We start from the raw sequence: 13,394 nt of genomic DNA, 5'->3' as shown, positions 1-13,394 counted from the left end.
AATTTTGAAAAATTGCTTCACCAGTAGTCACAGATATTATATTGGCATAGTAATAATATTCAGACCGCTTTTGTTAAATTGGTAAATATTACCAAAAAGCCATTTTAAGCTAATTTATTTAAAATATCAATTGGGTGATTGCAAAGTGTTTTGTTGTATATCTGAAAATATTGTTTTACATAGATTTATCTCATCGAACAGTTCAATAGTATTTATATCAGATAATTTGTGTTTTTGTTATAAAGTTTTAATTCTGAAGTTTTATATTGATTTAAAGATTTTTAAAGTACATTGGAAGTATTTATGTGATCTATATATACGGGCAGCGCGGCGTTGAGCCAGATAGGGGCAGATTATCGCTGACAGAACGGTCCATTTTCACATATTTTTGGACACTTCAAGAATTATTGACTATCAAAACTTTGCGTCCTACGCTGGAGCGTACATTGCGTACTGCCTCGTAACGACACCGTTTACGATCTAATTAGTCCATCTACTATATATCATTTAAGATAAGGGAGCAATATTTGATATTTTATTGTCAAAAGTTAATTTCATGTTAGTAATTATATCTATTATTGATATATTCTGGTTTCCATATTGGACCTATCAATTTTTGTATATAATTATATATTTAGAATATATTATATAATATTATATATATAGTATATAACTATATATGCAATATTACGTAATATTATATACAATTTATACAGTAGTACGGTATTATATAGATTGTATGAATGTGTAATTTAATTTTACTTAATATTTTTTTAATTTACACATTTTTCTAAACCAAAGCTTTTGCCATTGCGCACTTTTATTCGACATTGTCAAACTCATGAATATCTTCTGAAGGGCTGTTTCTATGTATTTGTTCAAACACAAACATTTTATATAAGTATGAGAATATTTGGTAAATGTTGCATGACGCTTTTTTTAAATGTAATTGTAATTTTCATCAAGTGTCATTATTATAAGTGTCCATTAAGTGTCATAACTATTATTATAATGCTAAATATGTGTAAGCTGATAATAATTTACATCCTTGTGGCCATATTAGATGAAAATCATTTATATCAATGTACACTATGATATACAGGTATCCCATTGTGAACGATCACACCTCAAAATTTTCATTCTCTTCAATTTTAGAAAAAAAAGGTTTCAGACAAAAATTGTGTGATCTGAAGGAGGACAAATAATGGTGACATCAATTTTTTTTCGAAAAAATCTATTTTCAAGATTATACAACTTTTGTCTGAAACATTTTTTTTCTAAAATCGAAAAGATTAAAAATTGTGAGGGGCGATCGTTTAAAAGTGGGACATCCTGTATACTAACACGTTCTCATCAGATTTATCAGATAGAGAGAACTATAATTGCACATTGTCAATTGTAAATATTGTCGATTGTATTATGCCGACTCTATATTACATCGGCTCTTTTATCACCCAAATCTCTTTATTGTTGCACTAAATTTAATTTCGAATTTTTTCATCTAAGTTATTGTAGATAGTAAAGTAGTCGACGTTAGGAGAGTCATAAATTAATACTTTTTAATATTATATAATAATAATATCATCTTTCTTATATATAATAATAATATAATATAATATTAATACTTCCTACTATCATATAATATGATAGTATGAAGGTAAACGTTTCTGTGATTATTGCAGTTCCTATGGAATGTTTCATCTCTTTCCAGGTCACATCTTAATATCTTAAAGTGTATATAAAATGTATCTAATGTTCATTTCTTCCAATGCAGATTGACTTTAATCTCGGTTTAACTTATTTATTATCTTTATATAATTCTTAGAAAACTAGGAAGAGACGAAAAGTATGTTAAACCGAGATTAAAATTAATCTGTATTGGTAGAAATGGACATAAGTGTAAATAAAAGCTAACGGGAAAATTCTTTTCCTATCTTGCGGAGAAATATGAAGAGTAATGCCGAAAACATGTGACCATGGAAATCGAGGTGAATCATCCAAAATAATCTAAATTAATAAATCTTGTGTATCTTATAATAATGTACGGGGGGCAATCAAATTATTAACGGGAATTTTTTTCTTACGACTAGGTAAGTTACGGTACGGCACTGTGGGCTTGAAGGGATGAAGGTGGGAATGTCTGGTCTCGATTCCGACCTTGGGACCCTTGCCGAGCCTCCACGTCAGTCAGTAGCACGATGAGCGAGCAAGAGGGTGCATCCATCCGTTGGGTAACATTTTGTGATCAAGTTTCTGATGAAAGAGGGGTTAAACCAGCTGAAATTTTAAGAAGACCGGGTTGTCATTCCCCGAACTGAGCACGAGGTCTTCTCAAAATTTCAGCTGGTTTAACTCCTCTTTTATCAGAAACTTGATCACAAAATGTTGCGCAACGGACGGGTGCACCTCCTGCTCGCTCATCGTGCTACTGACTGACGCGGAGGCTCGGTAAGGGTCCCGAGGACGGAATCGAGACCAGACATTCCCACCTTCATCCCCTCAAGCCCACAGTGCCGTGCCGTAACTTACCTGGCCGTAAGAAAAAAGAAATTCCCGTTTATATTTGATTGCTCCTCGTATAAGAGATCTGTCTAACTCTGTGCTTATAAACGATTACTTTACTCTGCATTTCTTTTTTCTTGCTTTATCCTGTCTCTTGTTTATTATTTATTCGCGTGATTTCAACAGGTTAGACAGTTCTGACATAGAAAATAGGTGGGACTTAGTTTAAGAAGAATTTGTATACTTTAAAGTTCAATATTTTACTTGTAGCATATACACATACTTGCACTGCGTGTAATCCAAGCAACTATCTCTATCATAGTCCCGCAAAATACATAATTTGGCATAATCATCACCTGCACCGTTCACAAATAGCGCTGTGACTAGGACGACATTACGATATTGTATCACTGCGTTTATCTTACTGTAAATCGCGTAATATTGTAATGATCCCAATCGAATTATATTGTTTATCCTATTTTCTTGAATTACCATTGACAGTAGAATACGTGGACAGAGCCTTTTACGAAGGGGAAGGTGATATTAGCGGTGAGGGGAATACACTGTCTATCACTAGGCCTGTTCTTTTTAGTTGAATTTTTCGCGCGGTTTATCTTTTTTTTCTTTCTTTTTAGAATTAGAGAGGAAAAGAAAAAAGATGAACAAGACTATGCAAGAAGTTCAGCTAAATAGAACAGAGTCTACTGTCAGTCAACGAAAGTCATTGATGTCAGTACACTGACTGTAGTGATCTCCTCACGTCTATCGTATTATTGCTACCCCCCTTGCCTACATAGGCAGCTATGGCTCCGTCCATATATTCTATTGTCAATGTAAATTATTGAAGTATCATATATACATATATAAAGTTCTGTAATTTGAGAAATGGAAAATTTAAAAAAAAACAAAATTTATGCCATTTACGTCATTTCTTTAATTCCTTAATTGAATAAAATCATTGCAATTAACGCTGTTGAACGTAATAACATTGAGCGATCTTTTGTTATTGGAAGATAACTCAATGTTATGGGTATCGTTATTAGTTTCTCTGTTTGTACATAATCGTGGACATCTTTGCATTGTTAAATATCAAAGGTGTCGACACGGAGTTGTATTATATTATGTCACAGCTGTGTTTCAAAATTCATTGCCAGCGCTGAAAATCTATAGTATACGTTACGTGTACTATAGATTACCAACACTGGTGGTGAATTTTGGTACACAGCCCATATTGTAATTTATATATCGCGATAGCAATTAAGAAATATAAGCCGAACTTCCTTAATTTCAACTCGTTGGGACTGAGCAAATCTTTTGGTCCCAACTTTCCCTTCGGTTCTCACATTGTTATAGCATACGTGTAGAATGAAAATGGACAAATCGTTAAGTTGTTGTAAGATACCTGAGGATTTATTGGATCTAAAGGTAAGAACCTATCACATTCGACTGCTGCTGCACACAACCGTTGTCTCGGCTGAACGTGACTAATGTTGCAGTCCCACACACTCGTGCGTGTCCATAATCTCACTAGTCATATTTTCATTCTATGCATGCTTGACAGATGCGAAATGGTGGGAGACCATCGCAAGAGGAAGAAGTCCAGTTTACGTATTACTTTCTATAGGGGAAGATCGAGATTAAGATAGTTCGACTGTACACATTTTCGTAGTACGCAAAATGTATCATGGTTGAAAATATCATAGCGTAGGCTTGCATTAAAATTTCAAGAATGTCGGCGTCTATTGAGCATATATAATTCCACACAGGAAATGGAATAATGATTTCATATGGTGGGACAACATTCTGTTTTGCGTAGCGCGGGAAGCGCTGAAAGTGGCAAATGTGACGTCAGATTTATTACATCTTAATCATTCTCTCATCTCTCAGAGTGGGAAGGGGGGAAAGATCACACATCTATGTTCATCTGTGTAATATAATATCACAAATGTAAAAAAGATGAATTCAAACACCGCTTATCTTTACGTGCTGTGGAAACATTTACTAACAACGAGGCATCTTTGTGTACAGTGTATCGAGCTTTCGTGATTAATATTTTTATATATTTTGCGCCATTTTTGTTCTGTCAATCCCATCATAATGTATGCATCACTTATTTGATAAATGATTGAAATTTTATGATAATTAAATAGATAAGATAGCACCGGCACGTCGTGTGTTTTCTCTTGATTACAGATCGAAGACTTTTTTTTAAGTTTATTATATGAGGGAATATCTGAAAAATCTCGGTTTTAAAGAAGAGATTAAAATACGAAAAACCTTGACCACTTTGGACACCCTCTTCGAAATATTTATCTCACGGTTCAGCGCATTGTTCCCAGCGACTCTTCTATAGACGGAAACAATATTTAGCCTCGTCTTTTGAAAAGAGGCCTAGTGCTTTCTTGGGTGTTATTCTACGTGCTCTTTCTTGGAAAATTTCTTTCCTTTCAATTCTATTTTAGACCTGAGAACAAAAAGAGGTCGTGTGGTGCGGGATCTGGAGATTAAGCTGCGAAAGAGAGTCACCATGCTATTTTTACCTAGAAATTACCAGTAAAATAAATATTGCACACAAAGCATTGTCTAGTAAAACTGGTGAAAAATAACGCGTTTATTCTTCACTTTTCCTATTCAAAAGAATTTGATTTAGCTTTCTTATGGATGTGATGGGAACAATGCATGGGAACCTCAAGGGAAATGAAAGAAACAATAGAAGACCTATAGAAAAGGGCTAGAATAATTTAACTGTCCTACTTCATTTATCGTATGACAAATTTTTCGATGACAGTTGTGTTGATTGGCTGGGGTAGAAATTTTTGAATACTTGAAAATTTTTCCCTCCGATGGTCGATCAGTCCGGAAAATTCGTACGACAAATGAAATATTAAATTAATGATAAATTTCGTCTTTTACATATTATTTTTCAAAAATAATTACCATGAAATTTTTTACATATGCGCTATCTCGCACATGTAAAAAACTTTTTCATATATTTACCTCTATAAATTTATATTTAAAAAATAAAACATTTGTCATTTATATTCAAATAGACTTTAATATAATTTTTACTCTAGATTTAATTGTCAAAATATTTAATATTGATAAATAACTCAACGTTTATGAAAAGAAAATCAATTCCAAAGGAAATACTACGTTATCTACGTTATTGAGAGAAAGCACACCACGTATGAAACATTTTTATGTTTTACTGAACGACAAATGGAATCATCACTGTTTTCAACCCAATTGAATTTATCATTATCAAGGTGTATTTGAATTTTATTCATTAAGATAAATTTTTTCATCTCAATGAATTTTTTTTTATCTTTGTCGCAGAACTTTTGTGCCACGAATGCAGTATTTCGCATTGTGACGGACACAATAAATTAATATTAAAATCGCACGCGCGCGCGCACACATACGTATACACACATAACGCACAGATTGGAATTTTGAGAACTGTGACTGTGCAAAGGAAATGCAACACGATGTTGCGCGACGACGCTTTGTTTATAAAGATTTCTCTTGTTATAGGTAACGCTACCTCGGAGTTCGTGCGGCAGGAATTGAGGGCGATTGTCGGCGCGCGAACACAGCAGCAACAGCAGCAGCAGCAACAACGAGTGCCCAACAACCTACAGAATAATCTTTCTGGTCAAGTTTCTCAAGTTTCTCAGGACGATCTTGAAGCGCTTGGTCTGACATTCGAGATGCCTTCTGCAGGTACGTGGGGTAGTTCGCAATCTTTGTCTGCTGCATTCCGGAAACTTATCTCGTAATTGCGTAAAACGGCTACTCAGGTAATGATTAGCTTAGCGAGCAAGCTCACATAGCAAAACTGGGAATCTCAGTAAAGCTACATTTCATGTTAATACTTTTCTCCGTTTTCTTTTTTTATTTTTTTTTATTTTGACACAATGACAATTGCGCTCGGAATTAGAATGGCAGAGCAATCGAATCGAATGAAGAGTTTTGCGCAGCTGTAGTATGTCTTATTATTCGCGCTTTTGACAGAACCGGTCATACAATTTAATTTGTAAATGTACGAATATATCAAATATATATGTAAAATTTTTTTTTATTATCTGTAAGTTACATTTTACATTCGTAAAATATTTAAGTGTGAGGCAGAGCGTGGGAGTTGCTCACTTTCGAAATGCGAGATTTCGTAGTATGCTTCTCTCGGCATACGCGAATCGAAAGTTTAACGATCGTTCGTAGGCGATTTGCCGTTTCGCGACGAGGCAAGTTAAATTTAATAAGTTTGCATTTCTTTTTAGTCTGTATTTCTCCATAGAGAGGCATTGCTTACCTTCCTCCAAATTTTGTCGAACTTTTGATCGTATACAATCCCAATGTTACATAACTCCGGTCTTGCAATCCTGATATTAATCTCTCATACGACGTGAGCTTTTCATGAGCGAGTACTGTGAAAAAGTATTACAAGCATTATATTATATAGTTTTACCCTCGTAGATCACGCACATTTTTTTCTAGACTCGTCATCGCACGCGATTACTGTTACAACTAATTACACTTGTTTATAATCGTATCTTCCTGAGGCCCCGTGTGTTTCTCCGTGAGATCTACGTAAGAAATTTCAGAGATACATGATGAAAAAGCGTCAACCGTCCTAACTCTCTTCCAAGGTAGTTTCCGAATGCAGAAAGTGCCACGTGAAAATTTTTCAATCGCGCTTTGATTGGAGTGAAAACTGTCAGCACAATAATTCGCAAGTCTTTCACGAGAGAGGCCAAAGCGAGTCCTCGGTCGATCGGGAAGTCCTATCCGAATCCGTATCGATGTACAGGCTGAAGCACGCGCGTTTCCGCTATGCGTAATCTCCCGCTTCTTGTAAGGAGAGGCAATACTTTAGTTCTACAAAGACTGTGGTAACGCCTACTGTTACGATGTCCCAACTAGGTGAGGCTGTGGTTAGCGATGGCCCCGCCAAGATCTGGGGGAGCGCCGGAAGTGCCCCCTCGTCCTCCAGGGTAAGAGCCCCATTTCCGACAATATATAATTACTTTTACGTATTATTTATTTATTTATTATTATTTTTTTTTATTTTGTTATGCTATGTCTTCCCTCTATACGCTTGGCTTCAGAACTGATTGTGCACGAAACATGTTTAATGATCTCTCTCTATTTGCGCACTGAGCGTAAAACTTGTATGGGGTTACTTACTTTTTTTTTAAGTTTAGAGCGCTCTACAAATGCATGCGAGGTCGTCGTTTCGACGACCGTGTCTCGGCATTATCGTTACAGTACTCGCACGTGACGATAATTCTCTCGGATTTTCTCGCAATAGAGCCGTATATAGTTGGAGATTCGACTCTTGTGTATGCTAAAGTAGAACGTGCCCTGAATAGTTGATAATTAAAGAAGAATCGAGGGAGATAGCGTTTATTTGGCGAAGCTACGAATTTTCTAAATCTTGTAAATTAGGGATTGGCTTTATAGTTGTAGAATTGATTACTACTTCTTTTTCTTTCTATTACTATTTAATTCTATTTCCTTTTCCAGTTTAATTGACGAAAGAGACGGAGGAATTTGATTTCATAAAAATAACTCTTTAAATTTATTTCTTTAATTATGACTCTTTAAATAAATATTTTACATTTTTTGTTTAACGCGCGAGTTTAAAATATATTAATGAAAATATTTAATTTAATTACATATTTCGGTGACTTTTTCGACTATCTCACAAATCTTTAAAGATAGAAAACAAATCGCGAAATTTTTGTCTCCAATTTATAAAATATATCGAAATTCATATTTTTAAAAATTCAAACTTTATGTAACATTTATTTCGCAAAAAGCAATGTTGCAAAAACAGAGGTATTTTTATAAGTGAAAATAAAATTAATATTTAGCACCCCAAAAATAGAATTAATATTATATCTCTTACAAAAAGTTTGAAAAATGTCCTTTACATTTTTTTTTATTAAGAAGCACGCATTGCAATAATGCGTTAAATGTTGTCGACAAAGGCGCTTAAGTTTTACACTCAGTGTCAATGAGAAACGCTGTGTTTAGTATTAAACAAGCTGATCTTGTTACCACGCCAAGTAGATTCTCGTTCGAAATAAACTTTATCGAGGCGCATTAGCTAAACATGTTAATTGCCTCTACTGTCTGCATAATGTAGCGCGTTCATGAGTTGTTCTACATTTTGTGCAAGAAACTAATTGTACTTCACCGGCTGCATTAACTGCGAGTAACTTCTTTTAATTTTTGTTCCGTTCATGCAAGCGTACGTCTGATGCCAGCGTAACGCTAATTTTATGACATTTTATTAGACGGAAATAATTAGTAGAACTCTAAATGTTAAAGAAATACGAAGACTTGCAGATTTATGAAAATTTAGGCAGTTGTTAGATGATATAAATGTGGGATTTAATATATTCACGTATCTCGAATTTAAAGTTCCATCACTTTTCTCAATATAGATTTCGGATTATAGTCGGATTATATATCTTAAAAGGTTGAAAATATGAGAAGAGAGTTTTATGTATGTGAGTGAACGAGTATATGAAATAATTTTATTTTTTCTCAATTGATTTTAAGATTTTGCTTCAATAAAATTGATTTAAAGTCGAACTAATAGAAAATTTACCTTTAAATGCTAAAAAAAATTGAAAAATGATAATATCTAATTAAGAATTTAAAAAAGTTGGTACATAAATTTATTTAAAAAAGGGGATACCTGTAAATGTGAAGTATTTCTCGTATTAAAATAATTTAATGAAATATTTATTATATTTAATAGTTTTGGAAACTATTTCACGTAAAATATAACTTTGTTAATAAATTTTATCTTCATAACATACAAAAAATTTATTTTTGTAATTATTTCACTCTTATTGTGACGATTATTAAGTAAAATTCAATAAAATTCGTAAATTAGTAATTTACATAACTAATTATTAAATTGAATTTTTTATTTTACTTACACAAAAAATTTAACAACCTAAAATGGAGAGCAATTTTTCGTACAAATCAAGAAGCATCTGGGATTTCTCCCGTATACGCCGCGCATGATTTTCTTTTCAATATTTTTAAAGATTTCAGCGCAATGCACTTATTCCCGTATTGAGCGTCCAGGGGATGCCAAGCAAAAAGTGTTTCCTTTCATATCTACAGGGTGATGGTGTTGTAAGCTTCAGCTCATTCGGAGTAATCAGTAATCATACTACCATTTGTTGTATTGTATAACGTACGTCTAGTAATGCTTTTTCACAGTGAGCCAACTAGATATCTACGCGTAGTCCTTAATTTCTTTTTTTTTTTCGAGAACGATTTATTCGTATTGCATGAGGAAACCCGCTAATGCTACAAAAAGGAGGGTTTAGAAAAAAAAAACATTCTAAATTTAAAGTTATACGATTTTCTAAATGTTCTATATATCGAGTACATCATAGTTATTTGTAAGGAAACTCGATTGGAACGCGATTAATTCATTAATTTAGAATTTTTTGTAATTTTTTTAAAATTTAACCCGTTGAGGTCTCACACCTCCTAAAAATAACGTAGAGGTCACATGGGGTCCAATGGACCCCACAACAGTTTCCATTTGCGTTCTTTTTGATGTATCGACTCAAACCTTGAACTGGAATTAATTTATGACTTCCTCTTGATAATCCAATAATTTAAAAAATTTTTTTATGTTGAAAAAACGCGAGAAAAAAAATTTTTTTCGAGAAATTTGACCTTTTTCACAAAAATATTCATCAAAATTTTTTGAGATAGAGTAAAAAAACTTTGTGCGTTTTACTCTCAAAATAGTATACTTTTAAGAAAAAAAAAAAAAGCCTGGGGTCCACTGGACCCCATGTGACCTCAACGGGTTAAAATAAATCAGGTTTTTTATATGTTACGCACTGATGACCGCGTTGTTACTCTCAAAGCCAAATCACGATTGTTTGTCATTAATTTAAAGTCAATTTTTCAAGTTTCAACATATAATATACTTGCTTATAAAATAAGCTTACAAAACAGAAATTTTTTTAGCAGCGATAGTTTTGTGTAATTTACGTATCGAGTGCATTAATCGAGAGCATTAATCGCGTACCGAGCAAAAAAATAAAATTTATTTCAATCTAGATAATAATATGTATCTCTAATGATAATATTTGTTATTAATATACATGTTAAAAATTTTTTTATCCACGTATCAGAAATATGAAACAAAAATTGAAGAGTACAATAATTGTTGTTCTATTGAATCTATTCTATAAAAATAAGGAAGTCTTTTGAGTTACGCTTGTATCGATCGTGAAGTAAGAAGTATTCAATTGGCAAATTAAAGGCGGAGTATTCCGTTTGAAAGATTTTGCAGTAGCGATCATTGTGCATTGAGATATTGGATGTGTAGTTGCTATGTGGCTTCAGATTTCTGTTCTTTAAGTTTGTCAGGGCGAAATATTGTTTGGACATATAGCTATTGAAAGGATTCGCGCATCTGATTAACAAAGACATTGGATTTCAAATGCGTGGATTCTTGCAATCTTAAATTCTAAATAATTCTTCCATAAAAATGTATACGCGGCTACTAAATATACGAGACACGGCTGCACCATTAATGCTGCTATTTAAAAATATATCTTAGATTAATGTTCGAATTTTATACGATGGAAATATCGCAGTGGACTGCCGATCATCAAAGCGATTTGAAACCGATTGCTGGAGAAATATTTCATTGGAGAGTTCTTGCTCTCCTTATTGGACCCACTGATTCTTTGTTTCATAAATATTGGATTTGCAGAACCTTAATTTCACGGATCCTTAAAATCCTAAATCTTTGATGCTGTAAATTTTTCATTTCATTATAATAAATGAATCGAAACTTATCGTCGGCAGTAAATAATTAACGAAATTGATTTTTATTAGACCTAACTGGCCACATTTATTAATTGTAACATTCACAATGTTTCGACCATTAATTGTATTATAATTGGTTTAATATTATAAATTTCTGGATCTTTGATTTAAAAAATTATTAAAGAAATTAGTTTTGTGTTCAGTGCCATACAATTTTTTATTATTTTTTGGTATTGTAAATTCTTCGTTTTACTAATTCTTCATTTAACAAATCTCTAAATTTCCAGTGTCATAGATTTTCACGGATTCAATTTTATTAAACGGTTTCTGGTTCTATAGTGCCTGCTTTCGTTATTAATTTTATTATTTAATTGAGTTTTTAGGATATCAAAGACAAAGGTACTTCAGTATCAGAATCAGAGATTTAAATTTTAGTACGAAAAAACTGATTTTTTAAATATCTTGTAGTTTTTGCAAATATTCCGGTTACTCTATAGATGTGTACTCTTCGCGATCGGTTTCGAAATCTTAGTCGATAACAGGAATCGCGAATACAATTTTAACGAAATCTTTTGATTTCAGATTACTATGGAGGAGGCACGAGGTGATCCGACGAAATCGTCGTTGCTGCAGAAGCTGCTACAGTCCGAGTGACTGCGGGCCACCATCCCGTCATGCAGTAAAGAGTTATATGTAATATATTTTTGAGTGTGCGGAGAGCGGAACGGAGATATATAGGACGTAAAAAACGCGGAAAGAGAGCGAGGGTGTGAAAGGGAGAAAATGCGCGAGAGATAGAGAGAAAATAAGAGAAAGAGAGTTACAAAATGCATATACACTTATACGTAATGGATACTATTGTATTATATGTAACGTCACACACGGAGTCAGTATTCATATACGTATCACCAAATACAATGCAAAACTAGCGCGCGGTGCTCTCTAGAATGTTGCCCGTCGATCAGTCGAGGAAAAAGAGACGAGAGAACGAGAACGAGAGAGAGAGAAAAAAAGTGAAAGATAGAAAGATAGAAATAGAGGGCAAAAGTGAGATAGAAAGGCAGAGATAGAAAGAAAAAGAGAGATAGAAAAAAAAGAGGGAAACGGCAGGACCTATTCCCTTTTCTTTGTTGTTTTTCGAACCTGAAGGACCAAAAGTTTCCGTTTCTGTTTGGCTGTGTCGAGATTTGTTGGCTGACAATGAGTGGTACGCGGTGTTCGCCAGGAGTAACGGGGTCGCGGCATATCGCGACACGGAAGAGAATCGATTCGCGGCGTTCGTTCCCGTCGCTTTTTATGATTTTTATCGATTGTTTATTTTTTCTTGTTTGTCTTGATTGAGGAAAGTCTTTCTCTCTCGTCGAGCTCTCGTCTCGGCTTCGGATGATCGCAGATACATGTCGCCATCGTATACCGGGATAACGATCACAGGCATACGATGAATCCACATTCGCATTTTACCTGTCGATACGTGTGTATATGTGTGTGTGTGTGTTAATGTTTGCGTGCGTGTGTGGCTGTGTGTGTATCGCGTTCTCCGTCAGTATTGTATTTGGTATATCACAAGAGCGGGGAAAAAAAGGAGAGGAAACTATATATAGGTACCTCAAAAAAGGTATACTTTACTATACCACTGGCTGTTGAAGATATAGATACTATTTATAGGATTTAATTATTCTATACACAGAGGAAAAAAAGAAAGAAATAGAGCACTCTATTCACGTATATTCTCCTTAATTTAACATCCTTTTTCGACTATTACATTTATGGATAATATATTTGTGATTGTAAGAATCTGCAACCAAAATGTGACAAAGAATACTTGTTGTTGTTAATATGATTATAACTATTATTATATTGTAATAACTATTAATTATTTTATTTTATTTTATTAGTATATTATTAATATTATTATTATTATTATTATCGACATTATTATTATCACTATTACAAATATTCTTGTTGCAATTGCTATATTATTATAGTAATAAGAATAATTATTATATTATTTTATTATATATATATTATATATATATCAATATTGATATTATTGAACACTTGGAATATGC

General features: G+C 33.4%; 1 protein-coding gene across 1 annotated transcript in view; it reads left to right on the top strand.

Moving 5' to 3' along the window:
• LOC112465749 (nuclear receptor coactivator 2-like) overlaps positions 1–12,330 on the top strand; it is a gene marked incomplete at its 5' end in the record, with an annotated part of 29,355 nt that extends 17,025 nt beyond the window's left edge. Inside the window, 3 exons of the mRNA XM_025033471.1 lie at positions 6,037–6,225; positions 7,426–7,496; positions 11,908–12,330. Of these exons, the coding sequence (XP_024889239.1) occupies positions 6,037–6,225; positions 7,426–7,496; positions 11,908–11,979 (332 nt within the window). The remainder of the gene's footprint in view (positions 1–6,036; positions 6,226–7,425; positions 7,497–11,907) is intronic.
• Positions 12,331–13,394: the final 1,064 nt, after the last annotated feature.

The sequence above is a fragment of the Temnothorax curvispinosus genome, unplaced genomic scaffold, assembly GCF_003070985.1.
Source record: "Temnothorax curvispinosus isolate PA1 unplaced genomic scaffold, ASM307098v1 QBEX01015484.1, whole genome shotgun sequence".
Classification (NCBI taxonomy): Eukaryota; Metazoa; Arthropoda; class Insecta; order Hymenoptera; family Formicidae; genus Temnothorax; species Temnothorax curvispinosus.
The sequence above is the reverse complement of the archived record's forward strand: the minus strand, read 5'-3'. Positions and strand labels throughout refer to the sequence as shown.